General features: G+C 37.5%; 1 protein-coding gene across 1 annotated transcript; it reads right to left on the reverse strand.

Moving 5' to 3' along the window:
* Positions 1–8,281: 8,281 nt before the first annotated feature.
* On the reverse strand, positions 8,282–23,001 carry LOC134530428 (uncharacterized). The gene is made up of 3 exons (XM_063365245.1): positions 22,917–23,001; positions 17,626–19,272; positions 8,282–9,334 (listed from the first exon to the last, which is right to left on the reverse strand). The coding sequence occupies exons 2-3, from the start codon at positions 18,731–18,733 to the stop codon at positions 8,970–8,972; spliced, it is 1,473 nt and encodes a 490-aa protein (XP_063221315.1). The 5' UTR covers positions 18,734–19,272; positions 22,917–23,001; the 3' UTR covers positions 8,282–8,969.
* Positions 23,002–23,596: the final 595 nt, after the last annotated feature.

Here is a 23,596-nt window from a genome sequence, read left to right on the forward strand (position 1 = left end):
CGCCGAGTGATATTATAAAATAATGTATGTATATATATATAAATTTATATAGATTATGTACTCCGGAGATATAGGTAACCTTGTTACAAAATTACAATCTTTCAAGAGGGCAAGTTTTCGATTTGTTTCGACTTTATTTATTTTTAATTTTCTTCGCTAGAAGTGAGAATTGCTTTACGAAACTTCAACACGTAATTCTTAGACTTTTTTTTTTATCAGACAGAAACAATATTTTCAAGATAAAAGTCTAAGGATTTCATTTTTCATAAATTATTTTATCATAAACAAAATAGATAAAACGTTTAATATAAATTAAATCCAACCCTCGCTTTTCTTAAAGAAAAATATTAAAAGGTTAAGGTATGGTTATGGACATTATTCTCTCAAGTTGTAATATCTGACTTTTATTTAATATCTAACTTAAAATAAAATTAAGAATTATAATTTTTTTTTACCTTTCTAACCAGATTTATTAGATTATTTCTGTTGTAGATTCCGCAGGTTGACCAAGATTTATTACCTGAAACCAGGGTGGGGGGGCGGGGGGAGAGGAACAAGCTTATTAACTAAGAAGTTGCTTCAAAACTAGAAAACAGGCTCCAGAAAAATAAACTGATTACAAACGAGTCAAACCTATTCCAGTAGAATACAGATTAAGTACGTGGAATGATCCTGATCATAATAAAAATATCACAAAACAAACCAATAATGTCAGGTCTTGTGGAATTTTATTTATGTATTCAACTAGCGATCATATAATTAATTTTTATATAACAAGCTTAAGTCCAGGATCTGTTGCCGTACTTAAAACAGCAAGAATCATGTACCTACCACAGGATCAATGTGTATAGGACGATGCCATCAGGATCAAGGCATTAACTTCGATACGTGATACGGGACTTTTACCGAATACAGAAATGAATAACGAAGTGAGGAAAGCCCGCCCCAAGATGAGAATGGACGGAATGGAAGGGCAGCGGAAAACTGGAGCACCCCGAGATAACCCGGGGGCCACGACCTAGCCGGGAATCGATCCCGCATTCGCCATTATGAGTTGGAGCGAGGCCTCTAGTCTCAGCGCCACAATACGTTTCACAATATAATTTTTTCCCCCGCATATTTCCAAAGCTTATTGTATAAATGGTTAACACTTATCAGAAATGAAAGCAAATGTTTCTTTTCACTTGGGTTTCGTATAAAGGTCTTTCTTAATAATGAGTCCTATTTTTTGTGGTAGGTAATTACTAAATTATAAACATGTTAAATAAAAAAAATAATTGTCCAGCGTGTAAAAATTTTATATCATCTTTCAAATGTGGCATTTTTAAACCTTGATTTATTCACTTTTATTCCTAACATCCCGAATGTAGTTTTTTACGTCACACGGTTTTGCCCAAAGGCCTAAGGAAGCAATACCACTTAGATCAAATTAGACCCTGAATCAAATTATTCACCTTCTGAGTGAGTTATTCGAAATGAGAAGGAAGAGAAATATTGGAATCGAAAACCGCGACCCCCACACTGTATACCTATATTTTTTTTGTGAATGCAACAGATATATTAATGAAAAATCAAAGATATTCGTAAAAGTGTACATTTACATTAAAACGACTGTATCAGTAAAAATTCGCAATAACACTGGGTTCGGTTTCTTACCCGGCCATTTATGCTTTGTGTTGTCCCAGTGAAGAGAGTACCCAGGGACTGACGACTCCAAATCCCGTACAGAAAATAAAGCACTGCACCGTAAAAAAAAAATCTACTTTTACGGGATAGTCCTTGGAATCTCAGTTGCCAACGATATATTTTGTATAATTGCAAGGCAGAGCATTTACCATTTGTAGTTTCCCAAAGCTCTGCCTTGCAGTTTTACAAGTGATATCGTTGGCTATTGAATCCCCAAGGATTTCCCTTGTCAAAAGTATTTATTTTTTATTTTTACAGTGAAGCACCGAATGGAAAACTCAATGCTGTTGAATCTTCTCATTTTTCGTCACGGTCGTCATACATAAAAACAAAGTTGATTAAAAAGAAAATTTTTTGTTATTGTTCTAAAATACAATAGTTAAACACCATTAGTCAATGAAAGAGGTACGCGATTATGAAATAGTATGTCTAAATGCAAGATTTATGTAATAATACAGAAACTAGTTTATTTTTGTTAGGATGTGGAAAAGCAGCCTTGTAATATTTTTAAATTTTAAATTTTGTGCAACATTTTATTAAGCCAATTTATCTCAATATGAAATAGAAGTAAAGCAATAATTAAATTAGAACAATTTCCCCTTGTTTTGCAGTCAGTATACATTGTGTGTCATTATATCGGGATAGTTAAAGGTTATTTAAAACAATTATACAAAATTGTTTAAGTTAAAACAATTAAGAAATGTTCTTATCAAAAAATTAAATTAAATTTATTAGTATAAAACGTCCAGTTGTTAACGAAAATTCGAGTCAAGCCAAGAGAAAAAGTACTATATAAGAACCATCTATGCTTGTACTGTTCTGAAATGACTGTGAACGAATGTGTAGGACGTTAAGTGATGGAAGATGACATGAAATTTAAGGTAGGAATATTTAATTTAGACAATTTGGAGAGTGAAAATCCATTCTGCACAAAGAGAATGTTGATAAGAATTAGCGACTGTGAACTATCATTGATAAAGATATACATATCATGCAGTCGTGGGAAATTGAGAGGGTGTTGAATGTGTTGACTATGACACTTGTCGCAGCATTATTTAAGCCACTGAACTTCTGATGCATAACCAACAGAAAAATTTACGACAGAAAAATTTTAATTACACATCAGTCCTTTTTTTAAATATATACTTGAAAACGAAATTTCAGACCTAGGTGCATATAGATTCAACCGTAGACATATGAACGTGCGAAGGAAATGGAGAAGAAAGGAAAAAACACTAGTAAAACTGGTTTATTGATTTGTACCATTACTGCTATCAAAATAAATACAAATAAATACATATTGACGCATCATCAGAAAAGACAAATTATTACTAACTATATTATGAACACAGTACATGCCATTTTTAAATAAAATTAATGGAGTAATGTAAAAAAAAAAAAACAGAAATGGTTTGCAATTACGGTGGTGTGTTTATACCACGAATAATACTGCTATGGAAAACGTGTTCATTTACTATCATGAACACCATTTATAAATCCAAAATATAATTTTTATAATATGAATAATTTCAAACATGCAGGTTAATGCGTCAGAGGTAAGTGTTTTTACTTAATTAGCAGCTGGTTGCATAAAAACTTAATTTTATTTGAACACAACAAAAATTTATTATTAATATGTTTCTTTGCGCGAAGAAGACAAACAGTGTAATACAAATCATATAAACGTTCAAGTTTTTTACCTGTCATTGATATATTTTCGTAACACATATAAAGAGCAACCTATTTCCAAATTAACAAAATTATACTTTTCACAATACAATTTATTTTCCATGTATCTTCAAAGATGATTGTTTTGTATAAATGGATCGATCTTCATCAGTTAGCACTTTATCAGAATTGGAGGCTTATTTTCATTTCACGTGGGTTTTGTATAACGGTCTTTCTTTAAATTGGGTGCTATTTTTTGTGGTAGGTAATTAATATATAATAAACACGTTAAATAAAAAAAAATTATTATCCAGTATGTAAACATTTGGCATCATCTTTCAAATGTGGCTTGTTTTAACCTTTATTTTACCAGTTTTATTCCTGACATCATGAATGTAGTGTTTTACGTCACACGTTTTACCAAAAGGCCTAAGGATCACATTGGACCCTGAACCACTTATTCAATTACTGAATGCTCATAAACATGAGTCATTCCAAATGATAAGGAAGGGAAGTATTGGAATTAAACTCCCGACCCCAACCAGAATTATTTTTGTAAATGGAACAGAAATATAAATGTAAAATTACAGATATTTGTAAATGTGTACATTTACATGAAAACGACGGTATCACTATCCTTACCCGGGCATTTATATTTTGTGTTGTCCCAGTACCTCCAATAGTTAAAGTAATTGGCAAATCATTACCTTAATTGCTTGCCAGTATTAACTAGAAAACTTAATAGGTATTTTAAAACAAAATAAAGTCCAATTATGGAATATTCTATTACCTTTTTCATGGTTAAAATATATGCTGCAATGAAACATGAATTAACACATAACATTATGCTCCGATTTTCGTAAGAAATAACCATTTTTAATTTGAAAAAAAACGTATTTAATATGAGCAAAAATAACCATAACAATGTGTTATAAGTACAAAGTTATAATATATTTCTTGTAGAATTAAAAATATTTCTTGGCCACTGGTTTCTAAAGGAATCTTTGGTATAAGTTCAGAAAAAAAAATTGTGTATGAACTGAGAAATGAATGATATATTTAAATGAATTGAACTGTTTATAACTGTGTAGCGCCTAGGCCACATAGGCTTCGGCCTGAGACAAACTTAGGTCCTCCCCTAGCCTGGACCCCTCCCACACACATTTAGATTAACTTAGGCTAGGGAAAAAAATTCTCTGCTAAGGTCTTCTTCTACTTTCGTCGGGCATAGACATCACAGTTTAGGGTTTTGTTTTCATCAGCCTCTGCTCATCATTTCCGGTCTGCGATGGGTGAACGTTAATGTTTCATTTGTGCAACGAGCATGGCGAAGTATTAAGTGTGACGTTCTGTAATTTGTTATATGCACGACAGCTGCATGCTTGATTACCGTAACGATAAATTTCATTGCGCCAGTTTGTAGTTGCTTTTCCCTTTTGCTTTGCCGTCTGATAAATCTAAATTTAATTGTACATAATTCTCTGTCGTGTATACCGGCCGCTGCGAGTTTGAACAGAGTGATCACCACTATGCAAGGTAAGGACTATGTCTTGGGTGCGAGCCCGCCTTTTTTTTAAATTAAGGTTTAAATAATTTCTTTTTATTTTCATGATATTTTTCCACGGTTTTTGTTTCGTCGCCTTTGAATTGGCTGACAGATATTTTTCGTGCTCGTGCCTTTAATTTATATTTTGAATCCAGCTTTTTGTGACGAGTGCTGCGCTCATCATATCGTGTAACATTTTCTCGTGTGTGAAAGTTTTTGTTAAACTTACGATTACGGGATGTCCACACGCTAATGTATGAATAGTCTCTGTTTCCTTTTTTTGTGTGTGTGTTGCGTTTTCTTGTAACTGTAATTTCCCGCCACGTGTTTTTTTTTTTTTTAAATTTGAGACTTCGAATCTCAGAGTCGTACGCCTTGTTTGTTTGCTTGAATTTTTGGTAACTGGCATAATTGCGTGTTTCGACTTCTGTACTTGGAATTACATTCTCTCTTATTTTTTGTGTTAGTCGTAAAAGATAAATGTTCTTTTGTTGTTATTTACATATGATACTTTTCCGTCCAAGGTGTGATCAGTATTGCACCTATGTACAAAGTAGGTATGTATTTAACAAGTCTGTTCTGGCTCCGCCCTTGCCATTATGGCATTTATACTTTAGTGTTACCTGGTTGTTGAAAATAAAATAAATCAAACCATTATTACGACTACATGTTATATTATGGTAGCTGCCTTACAAACACTAAAAAGTATTCTTTGGTATTTTTCCCCTAGGCTTGTAGGGACTTGTGTTATCGCTGCCTGTTCGACTCAGCGGTTTGTAGGGGGATGTTCCGGGTTTGATACCTGAACACTGCAACTGTAAATTCCGTATTTATAAATAATAATTAAATTTCTCTGAACAGCTAATGCATTTTACCTCAGTTTCTTATTTAAAAAATAACGGATAGGATTTTTTTTTAAATACAGTCATACATTAAAAATAATTAACATTCTCTCTGGTTAGTACTTAAGATCTGAATTTCCCTTTCTGTTACTCTTTTCTTTTTCCCCAATGCGAGTTTACCATTGACTGCAAAGTATTCAACATTTAATAATTTAGTGTTCCAAAAGGGAGACCACTTAAAATATATTTCGTTTAGTTCCATTTCAAATAAACTCGTATGATATTTATAATATTTTTACTAGGTATATGTGTATAATGGTTGAAACAGATAAACATACACAATTGATTTATATTTCTATCTTACTAAATATGATATTTGTACTTAGTTTTATTCCCACGAAGTAATCATCAGTTAGTTTCGGTAAATACGAAAATTACAGCTGTGTTTAATGTACATATATGTAGTGACTACTTTGTTATTTGCAAAAATTACATGAAATGCACTTAATTCCAAATTTTGTGCTTAAAAGTAGTTTGTAGTGGCCATTTAATCAAAACATCGCAAGTAAAATGAGACGCTAAGTCATGTAATGGCTTTTCCACACCAGCAGTCAACGTAACCATGTTTGAGTTGAATTAGAGTTGAATAAAAGGCGGTCTGAGACATTTGAATTAGAAAGTGTTTAGATAAGAGAGACTATATTATAAAGCATACGAAATCAACAATGATAACCATGTGACGTAAACTTATAGACTAGCGATGATATAATTGCTATCACTTAATTTACGACTTTTTTTTGGACGTTCAAAATCAGCAGGTGTAAACAATGGCTTTTACGTCTCTTTATAAAATATTATATTACAAGCATACAAGATTTTACTTCAACAACAATGTACCATCACGTTCCTATGCCCACTACAAATGTTAAAGACCATCCCATAGGCGAGCAAGACATCCTGTGTTTGGACTACAACAACATCTTTCGCGTACAATATATCTCATCGGTGAAAGAAATCGTCCATGTTGTGGGTGTTCGTTCTAAATTTGAAGTCACTCCTATTAGCCCATGTATATCTTATATCATCACTAGTCTATAGTTTTACGTCACGTGATTATCATTGTTACAATTGTAGAATTTATGGTACCTTCACTCTTATCTAAACACTCTCTAATACTCTTGCCTCAGACCTCCTTTTATTTATCTCTAATTCAACTCAAACATTGGTTACGTTGGCTGCTGGGGTCTGAAAAACATACCGTGACTTAGAGTCTCATTTCACTTGCAATGTTTTGATTAAATGTCCACTCAAAACTATTTTTTATTATTAAATTGGGAATTAAGTGTATTTGATGAAATGTTAGCAAATAACAAGATAGTCACTACGTGTACTTACATATAACACAGCTGTAATTTTTAGAATTACCGAAAATAACTAATGGATACTTAATATACATAAAAGTATGTACAAATATCGTATTTAGTAAGATATAAAGTATAAAACTATAGCGAATATTTATTTGATTGAATCATCATACACATATACTTTGCAAAAATATAACACGTAAATGTTTAAAGGCTAATGCTAAAGATATTCAAAACACATAAGCAAGGCATTAGCTTGCAACGCAATTTATAAAAAAAAACATTCTTTTTCATCCATTTAGATGGAAAAAAGTGATATTGGGGGTGGTTTTAATTTTGACTTAAAATTTTGTATATTGCAGAGATTTCGCTACCTAACTCCTCACTTCATGGTCTCATCATTAGTTTGTGTCACGAAGGTTAGAAGTTATGGAGTGGGTATGTGCCAATTTCGCCTTATAAAAAATTGAAGTGAAAATGACAACTACACCACTCTATTTCGCAATCGGAAATAAAATCTTCTTTTTATTTTGTTACGATGAAGTTTATCACTCGTTCCTAGCTCACGTAATGCTAACATGTTTTTAAAACGATACTCACTTCATGTTGTAATTTTCACTGTTCTTCCTAGCGAGTTAGTTTTAAAGCTATGAAACCAACGTCTAGTTGGCATTTAAACAACAATGGTTTGTTCTGCTAGACAATTTCTAACCAGAGTGTCGTCAACTTTAGAGCAGACACTCAAAAGATTTACTTCAACGTGGGTATGTAATTGGTTAGCAAAACAAATTGCAGCTGTGTAAATGCTGTTCGATAGCTCCAGATTAAATCGCTGAAAAAAATCGTAAAATTACATTTTGTAATGGGTTTTGTTAAGTAAAGTTGTTAGGAACACATCAGCTATTAATTAGCTTAAACCTTTCTTATGTGTAACATCTTAGCTCTCGGTATACGGCATTTGGTGGGAGTAATTTCGTGAATGGAACAGAAGTCGCATAGAACGGAAATGTGTAACCACGGTGCTGTCATCGGTGGCGGATGGCGTGAACCAAAGTTCACAAAGCCAAATGGAAACTTTATAGCATTAACCGTTTAATGAATTTTACCAAGTCTGACAGTTTTTTTTAATAAAATTCAGTGTCAAAAATCAGGTGCAAAGCCAGGTATTAGTATTATTTTTTTCAAGTTTTTTTGCAGACGTTTTGTTGTTAGAATTTAAAATTTATCCGCAAATGGAATGATTTTTATATTCGACGTAGCTGCTCCGGCAGCGAATTCCATAGCGGCGGGTGCGGAAACCACGTCCGATTCGCGTCCGGAAATGTAGTTGAATACACAATTTGGCGTATATTCATCACGCACGGCATCATTTGAAAGAACCCTTGTTTGAATTTCGGTTCGGAATTTCGTATTTATAAGTAGAGACCTGAAAAATTCGCGGGTTCATTTCGTGTTATGCTAAAATTCAAATAATTATACCTTAGTGCTGCTTCTGTCATCGGTTCACTGTTAATCTGGAGGACTGAGGGCCAATTAGAGACCCTCACTCATAGAAGTGTCGAATCACAGGCCACCCAGTCGAGACGACTCACAAGTCAGCAGCCAAATGAACAGTTGGCATTTGCGCGAGTGTGTAGAGGATATCGGAGTCTATCCTGGAGGTCATTGAACCCGCGAATTATTCCGGTCTCTATTTATAAAGTATATTTGCAACGTGAGAACACATTAATTTTGCTCGTTACCGAGGTTAGGTGTTAACGCATGACCGGCGAGAGCGCTGAAAGACTTTATAAGTTCCCGTGGGAAAAAAGAGACGTTAAATTTTGGGACCACGAATTGCCGCGCAGCTTGCGCGCGCGCACTCTACCCGACGGTGCGCGAGGGTCTGGCCCGCCGGCCGAGCCACGCGGCCTGCTCCACGCCGCCGCCGTAGCCGTAGTGCTCGGAGGCGACCTGCTGGCGGAACGAGGAGCCGCGCAGCAGGCCCGACCGCGCCGCGTTGAACAGGATGAGCGCGATGGCCAGCTTGCCCGCCAGCAGCGCCTTCAGCAGCATCAGCTTCATGTTGAGCAGCGCCAGGGGCAGCACGACTGCCTGCACCGCCATCGGCACCATCATCAGCAGCATCTTCCTGCGCAGCTGCTCCGCCTCCTGCTTGTGCGACGTCTTCTTCCTCCGCTTCTTCTTCTTCTGGTTCTGGTTGGTGACGCTCCCGGCGCGACCCCGACCTGCGACGCGCGAACACACACCTCCCCTCATCCTCACGTCACTTGGATCACTCACAACTTAGAACCGTCATGATTTATAATTCGGCACACCTGTATTTCGCGATTTCATTTCATGTCAAGGTATTTCACAAAACACTGTAGCTTTTCTCCTGTGGTTAATGGCTGAGGTCAAGTGAGAGGTGTCGTCCCGCTCTTGACGGGGCCAATGAGAATGTGGTCACCTTACTGCTGCACCCTCACAATTTGCCATGACTCTTAGAAAAAGCTACAGTGTTTTGTGAAATACCTTGACATGAAAAAACGAAATCGCGAAATACAGGTGTTCCTATTTATAATCGTTGAAAAAACCACATAACTTAGAACTGTCCTAATTTAGAACGATTATAAATTAGACACACAGTTTAGAAACTTAGAAACAAATAACTTAGAAAGTCACAATTTATAATTCTTGAAAAAAAAAACACATTAAAACTGCCCTAAGTTAGAACGATAATAAATTATAAACTTAGAAACCTAGAAACACATAACATATTAAGCACAACTTAGAACATTCATAATTTAGAATTCTTGGAAAAACCCACATAATGTAGAACTATCCCAAGTTAGAACGCTCATAACTTAGAAACTTTGAACTATCACATCTTAAATACACACAACTTAGAACTGTCATAACTGAGAAACACATAACTTATAAACACACAACACCGAAACACACAACACCGAAACACACAACACCGAAACACACAACTTAGAAACACTATAACTTAGAAAAGTTATGTTTGGATTTCTAAGTTATGACAGCACGCCTACACACGTCATGAAGTCGTAACGAGAATCACTCCTAAACTATCTTACTGTTACTATAAATATATGCATCACAGCTGTCAAAATATTATATATGACTATTAATTGCCTCAAATGTGTGCAAAAATAAATTTATTATGTTTAGTGCATTAATATATTGTCTTTAATGCATTATTTCTTATGCTTTTGGGTTGCAAACATTATATATTATTATTACTTTTTTGACTGTTTGTTGATTAGTGGAAGAAGGATAACATTCCGGCACTTTCAATTATTTGTATTTCTTTACTTACTTTGACTATGGACTCGGAAATTGTGTTACACTACTACACCCACAGTTGCTTAATGGTGAAGTTTCTGATCCAAACTGTAGTTTTCGTACAAATCAGTTTTTCCTATTTTTCTCAAAACATTTATAAATGGAATATTAACCTTTTTCCACTCAGCTGTTCATTTTCTTTGCGTGTGTGTGTCTGCAACGCTATTTTGGATCAAACTTTATTCAATCGTTATCCTAAAGCATGCTGTAACAAGATTATTTGTACACAGGGATAGATGGGGGTTTATATCACCTCCCCCCCTCACCTAAATCCCAAGAAACCCTAAAAAAAAGTATCATTCTCACCAACAAAAGGAAAGAATTTGAAAGCAAACGGCGGGCGAGGTTCTATCCCCCAAATCCCCAAACTCCCAGCCGAAATGAAATTTTGCTTACTGTCCTGGCTGTACATATAACATATTAATTACATTGCACTTCAATAAATTTAATCCTATAAATATCCAGTATACTTGATAATCTCTAAATAATATAAAACAAAGTCGCCAGCCACGTATGTCTGTCTGTTGGCTTACTTCTTCTAAACTACGCAATGTATTTTGATGCTGTTTTCGCCATCTTTTAGAGAATTTCTTCCGGGAAGTTCAAGTCCATAAACTATTAATATTTTAATTTAAAGGTAGTAAATAAATCTCAATGTTTTGTAATCTAGTCGTAAAAAAAGACGCTTTTACGCATCTTACTTGGTTTACGCTGATTTATACATGACTGATACATCAAATTAATGATCTACATTACGTAAATTTTATAAAGGCCTACAGAACAGTCAGCGAAAGTACATGTCTATCTTGTATGGATGACCCAACGTAACCAGGAATAGATTTGAATGCTGAGTGCTTTTCACATGAACAGCTATATTTAGCTATTTAAGCTATTTAACTATACTTAGCGTGTAACTTTTGAACAATTTATGTCTTGTGCAGTTTCTAGTTATGGCATTCGTGATTTTATGAGCAATTAATTTATTCACATTTTTTTTATCTTTCATGTTAAATAAATTTTAAAATATTTTATGCAAAGATTGTATTTAATATTTATTTATCTTTACATATTTTCATGAACTTAATGTTAAAGTTTTGTGTAGTTATTTAATTAATAATGTATTAAATGTGTTTGTTTCTATTGTAATCAAATGTGTAAGGGAAATACTAAGTACTACAATACTGGTTCTATGAATATTTTGTTTTGTTTGTATACCCTCTACTTATTGTTAATTCTATGATTTCTGTCTTGCCAAACGAAAAAGGCTTACCTTGCCTTTTTCAAATTCTTTTCGGCCATTTGGTCTGTATTTTTTTTTGGTGCTGGTGTAAAAATTGATTATAAAATGTAACAACCTATCTTTTACCGCCGTTTTGGGTGAGTAAATGGTTCGTCTGTGGGAAAAGTGTATCCCATGATACCTAATTATTTTTATGTATGGAGGTTAATATTTTTGTGGTTTCATTCCATTGCGGTTCGAGTCATGGGCCTCATCCTGGCTTTGGTGTTCCAGGAATATAAATTCATTTTTGGGAATTGACCTCTTCAAAACAAAGGCCAGAATTTTATTTATTATTATTTTAAGGTTATGTAACAGTTTTCAACTTCTGCGTGATCATAGCTTCCTTGTGAACATAATGCAAGTTTCTGTTATTGAACTTGAATCAACGAAGTAATATGGATTTCTACACTTTGGAACATTTCCGTCAACTAATTTTCATTCTGAAGAAAGAATTATAAGAAGACTTAAATAATTTAATATTTGTTTGATGATTTAATTTTTTAAATAATATTTGTTGAGTAACTTAACCTGTTTTTTTTTTTTTTTACTTAAATGTAATATAAATACTTGGTACGTACCTAGTTGTCCACGAGCTCGTTTCTCAATATATAAGTAATACTCAGTAATGTTTTGTTAATATGTTAATTGTTTTTTTGATGTTTGTTTTACATTGGTTTTTTTTTTACAAAGGCCTATAATTACAACCAGCACCAATCTGATATTTGCGTGTTATTTTGTTTCCCAGTTGTTTATTTCAATATGTCTTAATTCTTTTTAACATATTATGTTTGTTTATAAATGGCAATATGATCTTATTTCTCTATAATAATTCTTTGGTTAATACATAATAGCATAGTACAGTAAATGTAAACGATCCGACATGTCTGAAACTTTCATATGTTATAGTGTCTTTGGGTAACCTTCAATGCCACACCTTGAGGTAATGTAGGATCAGTGGCGGATCCAGGATTTTTGTTTGGGAGGGGCTTGACCCAGCTGAGGCTAGGCTTTATCAAGGCAAACACTAAAACAATAGTGGACCCAGATTCTTTTGGAGGGGGCTTGAGCCCCTTAGCCCCCCCTCTGGATCCGCTACTGTGTAGGATGCTATAATAGATGAATACCTTTCAGTCAAAATATATGTCGCAGTCTGTGTTGTCTCACGAGAAGAAAAAAGCTGTCAACATAGTCCAAAAAGAAATTCTTTAGTTATGAGAAGTACTTATTAGTAGGTATATAATTTCTTTTAAGTACCGGACACTTACGAGAACTATGTTTTAATAATATAGATAAGTATATAAATAAGTATTTATGATTAAATATTAAGATTCTGGATAGTGCTCAATAACCACAAAATTTTTAGTTTTTTTTAATTGTTTCATTTGAGTAATTTCGGGTAGCAACAAGTAAAAAAAATATAATTTTGTCCAGCTCCAATTTCAAAGGCATGCTGTAGCCTTGGGAAGCCCTTTAAACTATAATACGTAATGCATTTTTATAACACTTGAAGGTTTAAGTTTGTCGGTTGAATTCTGACTCGTCCTATACATAACGGTGGCTAACAATTTTTTTTTTCCCCACTGTTGGTACTATACTAATCCATAAAAAAAACATCTCTACGTGGTCCCCCCACGCGCGTTATACGTGAAACTTCACAAACAACAGGGAAAAAATAATAATTTTAGGGCACTCTAATATTTAAAGCACGATTAATCATGCGTTGAAAAGAGTCTTATTTTACTAGTTTTTTTTTCTTCCATGTCTTCAGTGGGATCTAAGAATGAATTAATGGGTTTATTATAGCTAAAATATGGTACATGACCCTACTGGAAATGTATGCACAAATTGTCACAATTCTAATGCTAACAAACGGTACCAACAACCGCGAAATTCAAAATGTATGCGAAAGTATGATAGAGTACTCTGCCACCATACCTGCAAAGAATATTCAATCCTAACCTTTCTATTACAAACTCCGTACCACCGAGCAGTTATTTGATACGTTGCATACGTAGAGACCGGAAAAATTCGCGGATTCATTTCACGATATGATCGAATCCAAACAACTGCACCTTTATATTGCTTCTGTGATTGGCTTACAGTTTATCGGAAGGACTTTTAGCCAATGGAAAACCTTCAACCAAAAAAAAAGTATCGAATCGCAAGCGTCCCAGTTGACAGGTGTCACGAGTCAGCAGCCAATGAGCAGGTGGCATTTGCCCGAGTGTGTAGGGGATTGTGGAGTCTGTCCAGTCTCTATGCATACGTTGAACACGCGTTAAACTAGCTGACTCCGCTACCCACTCACTTCCGCTACCCCGAGAGTCTTGACATTAGTCTACATGCTGATAAATTAAATGAAAGGTTTCGCTTGAAGAAAAAAAATCAACGGGCCTCTCGAGAAACGAGAAGACGTCGTGCTCGACGGGCCGCGAGAGAGGCGGAGTCTGCGTTCGCGGCGCTGCCCGCTCCAGGAAGCGGGAATTGTCTGTTCCGCTCGTCGACACGCAGTGGCGTGCGAACCGCGTCGCCGCGTCGGCGCGAGTTCACTCGAGGGCGCGTAACCCGTTCCGGGTCCGTATTTCATAATCACTTGCAGCCAGTGGCATAAAAATATATATAACGGACATTGCTACACATTTTTAATAGAAAAATCTTAATCGAAACAGGTTTTGTTTAAAAGGATTATTTTCCCCCTTAATTTACTATACTAAGCCTAGTATTACAGAACAGAACAAAAAAAAAATGTAAGTTCAAAACAATACCTTCAAACAGTTGTTAAATATCAACTAACACGTGTCCGAGAAATCTAAATTCAACTACAAAATGTTCATTAAAGTCACTTAAACATATCTTTACACACAACTTAGAGCTGCAAGTGGTTCTAGAATTACTCCCTGATGCAACATGACATAATAGTCATATTTTTCACTCTTGCACTAGGATTAAATCACTTGAGACAGAACACTGTGAAATAAGTCCAAAAGGAAAGTGATATATGTGTGTGTTTGTGTGTGTGTAGGAAAACCGAAAAACCAGTTGTCTGCTGCATTAATATTGCCGACAAAAATTATTGTTTCTGAAAACAATAAAATATTTTAATATAATTAATGAATTTCTTGTAGAATCATAAAAACTGGTGGTTGGATGTTATGTGTGGTGTGAGTAGATTAAATACAAATTTAGTAATTTTAAGACATTTTTTATCTGGCTACTCTGAAATCCTAGAGTGCCCCCTCCGAGGTGAACCTCTAGTTCCGCCACTGCTTGCAGCACTGTTAAGGGGCCCGCCTCGTCAGGGGTGTATGTGTGTCAGTGAGGCGTGGGTGATAAGCGCGACGCTCGATGGTGCTTCTGGCGCGGTATAGCCTCCGGACTGGCGCGCAGTCTTATCGTCATCACAGAATAGCTGTGAAAAATTTGAGCGCTGACCGTAACATAGTATGGCCGAGAAATTAAGATAAAGGCGTGATGAAAGTCCCTTAAGTGCTTTCAAGAATCTGTAGGCCTACCGGTTGTTTCACGCCTAAAAATTACTCTTAAAAACATGCGTTTTAGCGTCAAGCCCAAAATCAACCCCATGGTAAGGCCTAAGGACAGGCCCAAGGTTAGGTGCAAGGTCAAGCCCAACGCCAGGCTCAAAGCCAGGCCCAATGTCAGGCTCAAAGAAAAGCTCAAAGACAAGCCTATATGCAAGCTTAAAAGTAAACCCCTTGGTCAAGCCCAATGCCAGGCCCAAGGTCAGGCTCAAGGTCAGCACCCAATGTCAGGCACAAAGTCACGCCCACAGACAAGCCTAGGGGCAAGCTCAAAGGTTAAATCCAAGGTCAAACCCAAAGTCAGGCCCAAGGTCTATCCCAAGTTCATGACCAACATTTAGCCCAAGGTCAAGCTTAAGGTCAATTCCGTGGTCAGGCCCAAGTTGAATATTGTCATGCCCAATGTAAGGCCCAAGGTCAAGCTCAAGTTCAAGCCCATGGTAAGGTTCAAGGTGAATTTTAATGTCTGGCTCAAGGTCAGGCTCAAGGTAAAGTCAAAGTTGAATGCCATTGTCAGACCAAAGATCAAGCACAAAGCCAGGCTCAAGGCCAGGACCAAGGTCAGGTTCAAGGTCAGGCTTAATGTCAGGCCAAAGGTCAATCCCAAGTTCAGGTTCAAGGTCAGGCCCAAGGTCAAGCCCATGGTCAGGCCCAAGATATAACACAAGTTCAGGCTCAAGCTCAGGTCCAAGCTCACGACCAATGTAAGGCCCAAGGTCAGGCCCAATGTCAGGCCCAATGTCAGGCCCAAGGTCAAGGCCAATGTCATGCCCAATGTTAAGGTAAAGGTCAGGCCCATGGTCAGGAACAAATCAAGCCCAAGTTCAATTTTAAGGTCCAGCCCTAGGTAAACCCCATGGTAAGGCCCAAGAACAAGCCCACGGTCATGCTCAAGGTTAAGCCCAAGGTCAGGCTCAAGGTAAAGTCCAAGTTGAATGCCACTGTCAGACCTAAGATCACGTCCAACGTCAGACCTAAGGTCAGGACCAAGTCAGGCCCAAGGTCAAGCCCATGGTCAATCTCAAGGTCAAGCCCAAGGCGTATCGCACGCTTCTTCGCCTTTACGTGCCAGTCACTGAACTAGCGTGAGGTCTTCATGACGGTTATTCTCATATGTGTGTCTTTTAGCGATAACCCTGACATTTTATAGAGTTTCATTTAGTTTCAAATATTCCCCACACTTCCATTATATAACAAAAAATTATATTTTAAAATTTTAAATACCTGAAAACGTTGGTCGGCCATCTTAAGGAATTTCCCGCTTCACACGACTCTTAGCCTCTACTGATCAATTCTGCGTGTTCGATAATGCTGTGGCGTACCTGTTTGACTATAAGAAAGTCGTGTGTTCAGTGTCATACGGCTATAGCGTGAATCTGGCTTTGTCATGAAATTATAGTTTACAGTATCAGTTCCTGGCAAATGTTGGCATACAAACCGAATGTTAACGTTCTGCATCCCACAACCTTCAACGTACATTCCATTAATTGACATAAATTAAAATGAAGTAAAATAAAAACTAAATACACAAAATCTTTAATGATGATTTCAATCGTTTAGCTTTATTTAAATCATACAGAAGGCAAAGCATGTTCAAACAATTTTTTTGTAATGTTTACAAAGTCGCTTAATAGTGGCAGTGTAGTTACATGTGACCCAAAAAATATTTTTTTTATTGCAAATGTTTTTTTGTTTCCGTTAAATATTGAGTATAGTGGCCTCTAAATATTTTTAACTGTACCTCAAATGCTTTTATATATTCAGGAATACCTATGTTACACAATAACGTTTCTGGTGTTTGAAATTTATTTTCGAGTGTCGACATGTAAAAAATACTACAACTCATAGATTTGTGAGGATACACCATAATCTATCAAATGCAAAACAAATTTGTTTCAGAATTTTCCTTGGGTTATTTTTTTAAATTATTATTTACTGAAATCGCGTTGATTCTTAGAAATGGGATATCAAGTACTTCTCCATTAATGCAACAGGACATGAATTTAGATAGAAAGGATATACTTGGAAAGATTATCGTATGTTGGTTTCTCACTGCCTTCTGCCATATGGAGGTAAATGAAACCAAAAAAAAATATTACCTGTAATCTGTAATAATATATTCCCCTAGTGAAAATCCAGTCCTGGCCGAGAATAGAACCCGGGAACTAAGGCACAGCAGTAAATTCTATGGCCAATGCAAAGACTGGTCAAACATATTTTTATATATTTGAATTTAAAGCAAAAACATTAGGTTATTAAGACGAATATTTCTTGTGTTTCCAGTGATTGAATATTAGTTTTAGTTCTTTAGTTTGTGCTGCCATGCCAGTTGACCTGCAGCTCTAACCTGTCTCGGCTCCGTCGTCGAGCGACTCGACGCTGTAGTCGACGGCGTCCTCGGTGGAGCTCCTGGTCATCCTGACGCCGACGTCGGGGAAAACCTCCACCCGGAGCGCGTACCGCCTCGTCAGCTGGTCCAAGGCGCTGAGCAGCTCTTGGTCCAGGGCCGCTCCACCGTCTCCTCCAGCATCTGCTCCGCCCGCGCTTCTCCCCGAGGCGCCGTCCTGGTCGTCGGCCCCGACCAGTTCATCGACCCCGACCAGTTCATCGAACCTGCCCATTTCATCGACCCTGCCCATTTCATCTAACCTAGCCATTTCATCAACCCTGGTCAGTTCATCGACTCTGTCCTTTTCATCGACCCTGCCCATTTCATCGAACCTAGCCATTTCATCAACCCTGGTCAGTTTTTCGACTCTGTCCTTTTCATCGACTCTGTCCTTTTCATCGACTTTACCCATTTCATCGACCCTGGTCAGTTCATTGACCTTTGCCGGTTCATCGACCCTTGCAAGTTCGTCAACTCTTGCCAGTCCGTCGACCCCACCCACGCAGTGTTCTCCGTGGCATCCCTGCCCGCCCGACGGTCCGTCCACCCTCTCGAAGACCAGCCAACCGCCGAAGACGCTGAACCGCTGCGCCCCGCGCCTCAGCACCTCCGCGACGCTCTCCAGGGCCACGGTCTTCACGCACCGGGTCAAGATGTCCGTCGGGTGCTCGTCGCGCCTTCTCGTCACGCACTCGCTCACCTCCTTCAGGGGTCCGCCGAGCACGTCCGGCAGCAGCTTGGTACTGGGCGGGTGGTCAACGTAGTCCCCTGGCCCCGTTTCCGAGTTCCCGCCCGCGCCGTGAGCTGAACTCGACGCGTTCGAAGAACCGTTGGTGTAAGCTACCCACGCGGACACGTACTTGCCGAAATCGCGGATGGGCGAATCCGTCGGTTCACTTTTGGTGACAGTGTCCTCGTTCGTGAGAACAGGATTGCCAGAGTTCATTCCCGAAAGCAGACGGTCTGAAAACGTTTTTTCACCACACACTCTCACTCGACACGTAGTTAGGCAGATGACAACTACCATGATCGACGGCCAAGTAACGCAAGTATGCTTCACTACCATCTTCTTTGCGTTTAGATGGCAATTTTTGGTGCGATCTAAAATTAGTTTATTCTGACAGCCAATTTTAGTACTAATTTAAACATTATACATTCTAAACATGGTGAAACAGTTTTCATGAAAATAGGTTGACATCGAGCAATATCCTATATTTTGGTAACTAGAATTTATTCGCCTTGTTTATGTACCAGTCGTTTATTTGTAATAATAATTTTCCACGAGAAAAATGTAAAGTAATTTGAGGCAATCAGGATCCGAAACACAACTTCCAAAAGTTTATAATTTACAACAAAATTGAAGTAAAACGGAAGTTTCGTATGTTTACCTAGGATAATGTCCGTTGTGTTTTCGGCCAACAGAACATTTCATGCGCTTGGGTCCGTTATCTATTTGAACATGCATTATACCTTCAAACTGGGTCTTGAACAATTTTGTTGTATCTTAGAGGTTCCGAAGAAACAAAATAAATTCGAACTTTTCATAGCCAAAGTCATCACTCTTGACACCATGTTTTGGCAATTTCGTCAACCAATGATAACAACCTGTGAAAGAAAAATTAAACACGTTAGCTCTCGCAATAGCTGCACATACAATTATGGAATGAAAACAAAAAGTTATGCATGAATCTAATAATTAGACCAGTTTTCACCCTTTGAAACAAAAAAAAAGATTAGTAGGAGAAATATATAAGTGTATAACACCGGTTAAAAGAACTTTTTAAAAATATTAAAGAATATATTTTAGATTTCTAAATTATTAATTTTTGTACTATTTGGCAGACATACAACTGTTATAATCTCAGGAAAAGTAACTTATTATTTACGACTTTTAAATGAAAATCAGTTTGCAATATTTAAGAGGACTAAACTTTGAATTTTATCTTAATTTGTATAATAACCTTTCGTTTGTGAGATATCTCCGCACAAACTCCCGGCATTGGGTGCTTTCTTTATCATCTTCCAAAATAAAAAATAAGTAAAAAATATTCGAGTAAGTGGTGTATTCAACCAACCCTCAATGTGGGATAGTGATGCTAATGTAATAATAATCATGTGGTAAGATAGTGCCCATTTCGTTTATACATGTAGGCCTACAAGAACGGTTACTTTCCGAATAACACATTGATAACAATTATATAGGGCACATAAATGGTTGTAATGTATGGGAACTAATTTGGTAACGTAAGTTGAATACAAATTATACTGAATTATTATGTCCGTTAAGATAATATTTTATAGAAAAAAATTAGTCTAAATCATGAAAACAATGAAATATTTAATTTGTGTGCCTTTACGTGCACAACATACATAAAAAAATTTTGTGTAAAATCTTCAATATGATTTAATCTTAGCGATTAGTTTAAATTAACAATTGAATCGGGAATTGTGTACAGATATTCACAATGATGACGGTGCGAATCTCTGAACCATTAATGAGTCTCGGACACTGTATCAACTAGTCGGGCTGCAACAAAACTTATACGCAGCGACTATTTTCATTGACTTTACGTCTGAATGATAAAAAAAAATAGCAGTTAAGACGCAGAGAAGTGCAACAGCTTGATTCGAGTATACTCGCGGAAGAAATGCGTGAAAAGATAAACCGCCGCCCCCCCCCCCCCCCCCAATTCCCCCTCCCCCACCCTTGAGTATTTCTCGGGTAGTTTCGGGATCCGAACCCAGCTCCTTTCGACTACGGTGACGAGTGTTCAGCTACTTTGTCGTCTCGCGTTGGCATTGTTTACGACCTCCGTAGCGCAGTTTCACGCCAGCTTTTGGTGCAAGAAAGTTCTGGGTTAGAGTCCTAGATAAAGCATGGATATAAATTTTTATCGTCTGAAATGGGCCACAAAAAAGTAGATGTTATTGATACTGTCTAAATAAAATTCAAAACTGTCAGTCATTAGTTAACATGTTGGTGATTAAAATTACATTTGAGTCACGTATTTTGTTAAAAAAAAAAAAAAAAAGACACGACAGTATTCCAGAGAACATGGTTCATATTTGTCCGGCTATTCTTCCATTCGCTTTTCCATTGCTCCCCAAAATTATTCCAGGCAAATTCTAGGATGTTTCTCTACTATAGAAGAAATGACTGCTTTCTCAATATCCTGTTTCTAATGACCTCGCTTTCGGCAGGAAGTTCGTCCTTGAAGATGGTTGCAATACATCATGGGTACATCATTATTGTTTCGGGAAGTAAGAATGAAAATAAAATAAGTGACAAATTTTATGGATTAAAAAAAAAGTTTGAAAAAGGTATTTTATATCATTGTAGAGCGAGTAATATACATTTAGCATTTATTTAGCATGGTTAGCGAAGTAATCATAGAGACCTGGATAATTCACGTAATTTCCTGGTACCAGGATAGACTTTACACTATTGTACACAAATAAGTCTACTGTCTATTGGCTCATGCTACATTTTAGCTTCTCACTGGATGGCATGTGATTGGGTAGTTTGAATTTTGTAATGTTTTTATTGGTCTCATTTTTTTTGGGAGTGGGTAAAACTACCTACATTTCAATGAGAAATGAGTTGAAATGTATACTGGTATGCAGACCAGTCTCTCTCCAAATAATTACGCCAATTTTTTCATAACTCTTAAGTATTCAGTATGGGTAGAGACCGGAAATATTCGCCGATTCTTTCAGCGATAGGCTAAAATTCAAATAAATATACCTTTTAGATGATTTTGCTATTGGCTTACTGTTTATCTGGACAAATCTCAACCAATTATAAACCCTCAACCAAAGAAGGATCGAATCACAGACAAACTAGCTGAGACGACTTACAAGTCAGCAGCCAATGAACTTGCGTTATTTGCCCGAGCGTACAGCGGAATGTGCAGTCTATCCTAAAGGCCATTGAAACCGCGAATTTTTCCGGTCCCTAAGTATAGATAACAAAGCACATCTACATCTGCTTCACTCTGAACTGTTGTTAGGGGCACTGAAGTCAAATCATTAGAGACCGGTAAATTCGCGGAGTCACTTTGCGATAGGATAAATTTCAAACACACATACCTCTAAGCTGCTTCAGCCATTGGCTGACTGTTCGTCTGGACGACTGTGGGCCAATGAGAAACCCTCAACCAAAGAAGTATCGAATCGAATCACAGTCAAATCAGTTGGGGCGACCCGCAAGTCAGCTAACAATGGACTGGCATTATTTGCACGGCGATACAGAGAACTGTGCAGTCTATCCTAAAGGTCATCAAAACCCTACCAATCATTAGGGACTGGAAAAATTTGCTCGTTCAATGACCTCCAGGATAGACTCCACGATCCGCTGCATACTTATGGAAACTATTACTTGCCCATTGGCGGCTGACTTGTGAAATGTCTCGATTGGGAGAAGCCTGTGATTCGATTATTCTTTGGTTGATGGTCTCTCATTGGCCAAAGTCCTCCAGATAAACTGCAAGCCAAAAAACTAGGGGCAGGCATTTTTCGCGAAAAAAAAAATCTGAACGCCTATCAGACTGCAACAAGGTATAACCGCATCAGCTGTTTCCTTCCTAGTGATTGGCGGCAGTCTGCGAAAGACGTCGTTGCCAAACTTGTCCGAGCCACTCAGGTCGCGTTTGATTCCGCACTGAATTACAGTGATTGGTTTCGTAACAATCAACTCGTACCTGAAACAAACCCCCTCACCCAATCACGAACACAGACGATGCTACAGTTTTTTTTAACTTTCAGCTGGTCTCGGAATCATTTCGCGAAATATGCATGGCCCTACCAATAACTAGAGACATGCGAAATTCGCGGATTCATTTCGCGATAGGCTAGCATCAAAACAACTATACCTTCGTACCGCTTCTGCGATTGGCCTACATTTTATCCGGGGAACCGTGAGCCAATAGAAAACACTAAACCCAGAAAGTGCCGAATTACGGACAGCCTAGTTGAGACGTCTCACGCGTCAATAGCCAATGAACAGGTGCCATTTCCGTGAGTATTTTAAGGACTGTGGAGTCTATCATAGAGGTCAATGAATCCGCGAATTTTGCAGGTCTCTACCAATCAGCTCAAAGATATGTTTATTTTAAATTTTAGAATATCACGGAATGAATCGGGGGGGAATTTTTTGCGATCTCCTATACCTAACATCGATGTGAATCAGCTGCATGCTGGTCAGTTCTACTTCGCGACACAACAGCGGCTGTGCGGTCGAGACCACTTACTTCGAGCGGAGAGACGTCGTCCACAGCTGCGCTCGGGAGGACGCGTGCCTGGTGCGCATGCGCCGCTGACTGGCGGCCGAGGAGTGGCCCTGTTTCCCTCACCCGCGACCTGGTTCGTACCGCCGACTGCTCCCCCCTCTCCCGACCCACAACCCCCTCCTCAACCATCCCCCACCCCCTGGTCATTTTCCGGACAGCACCTCACGCTGGCGACAGTTTATCTTCTCCCCTCAATTTTATTCCCCTCTCAGGGACACCAGTTGTTAAAAACCCTCAAATTCATTGACTCCAAAACAGACGTTAAAAAAATATAAACTATCTTGCACTTTCTTATTTTTTTTTTCATTGCTGTTTTTAAAGTTAAAATTTAAGTTTCTTTAGGTGTTTTCACATAAATTAAATTCTCGCACAGAATAATTCTTTTATTTTTTTGGAACTTTGGCTGGTTTACATCACCAACATTTATGAAACTATAATAAAAAAAATCGAGAGTATGTATGAAATTTCGTAAAATAGTGTTTTTTTTTTTTTCATATTCCGAAGTTACGCGAGAGAGTGGCGATAACAAGACTGATCGTGATTTGATGAATCTTAGACCTTTTTTTCCCCTTCACCTTGAAAAGGTGCAACAGAAGACTGCCTCGCTACCGCGTAGCATTTATATCTCTCATCGGAAGTTC

This window comes from Bacillus rossius, chromosome 1, assembly GCF_032445375.1.
Source record: "Bacillus rossius redtenbacheri isolate Brsri chromosome 1, Brsri_v3, whole genome shotgun sequence".
NCBI classification, from domain to species: domain Eukaryota; kingdom Metazoa; phylum Arthropoda; class Insecta; order Phasmatodea; family Bacillidae; genus Bacillus; species Bacillus rossius.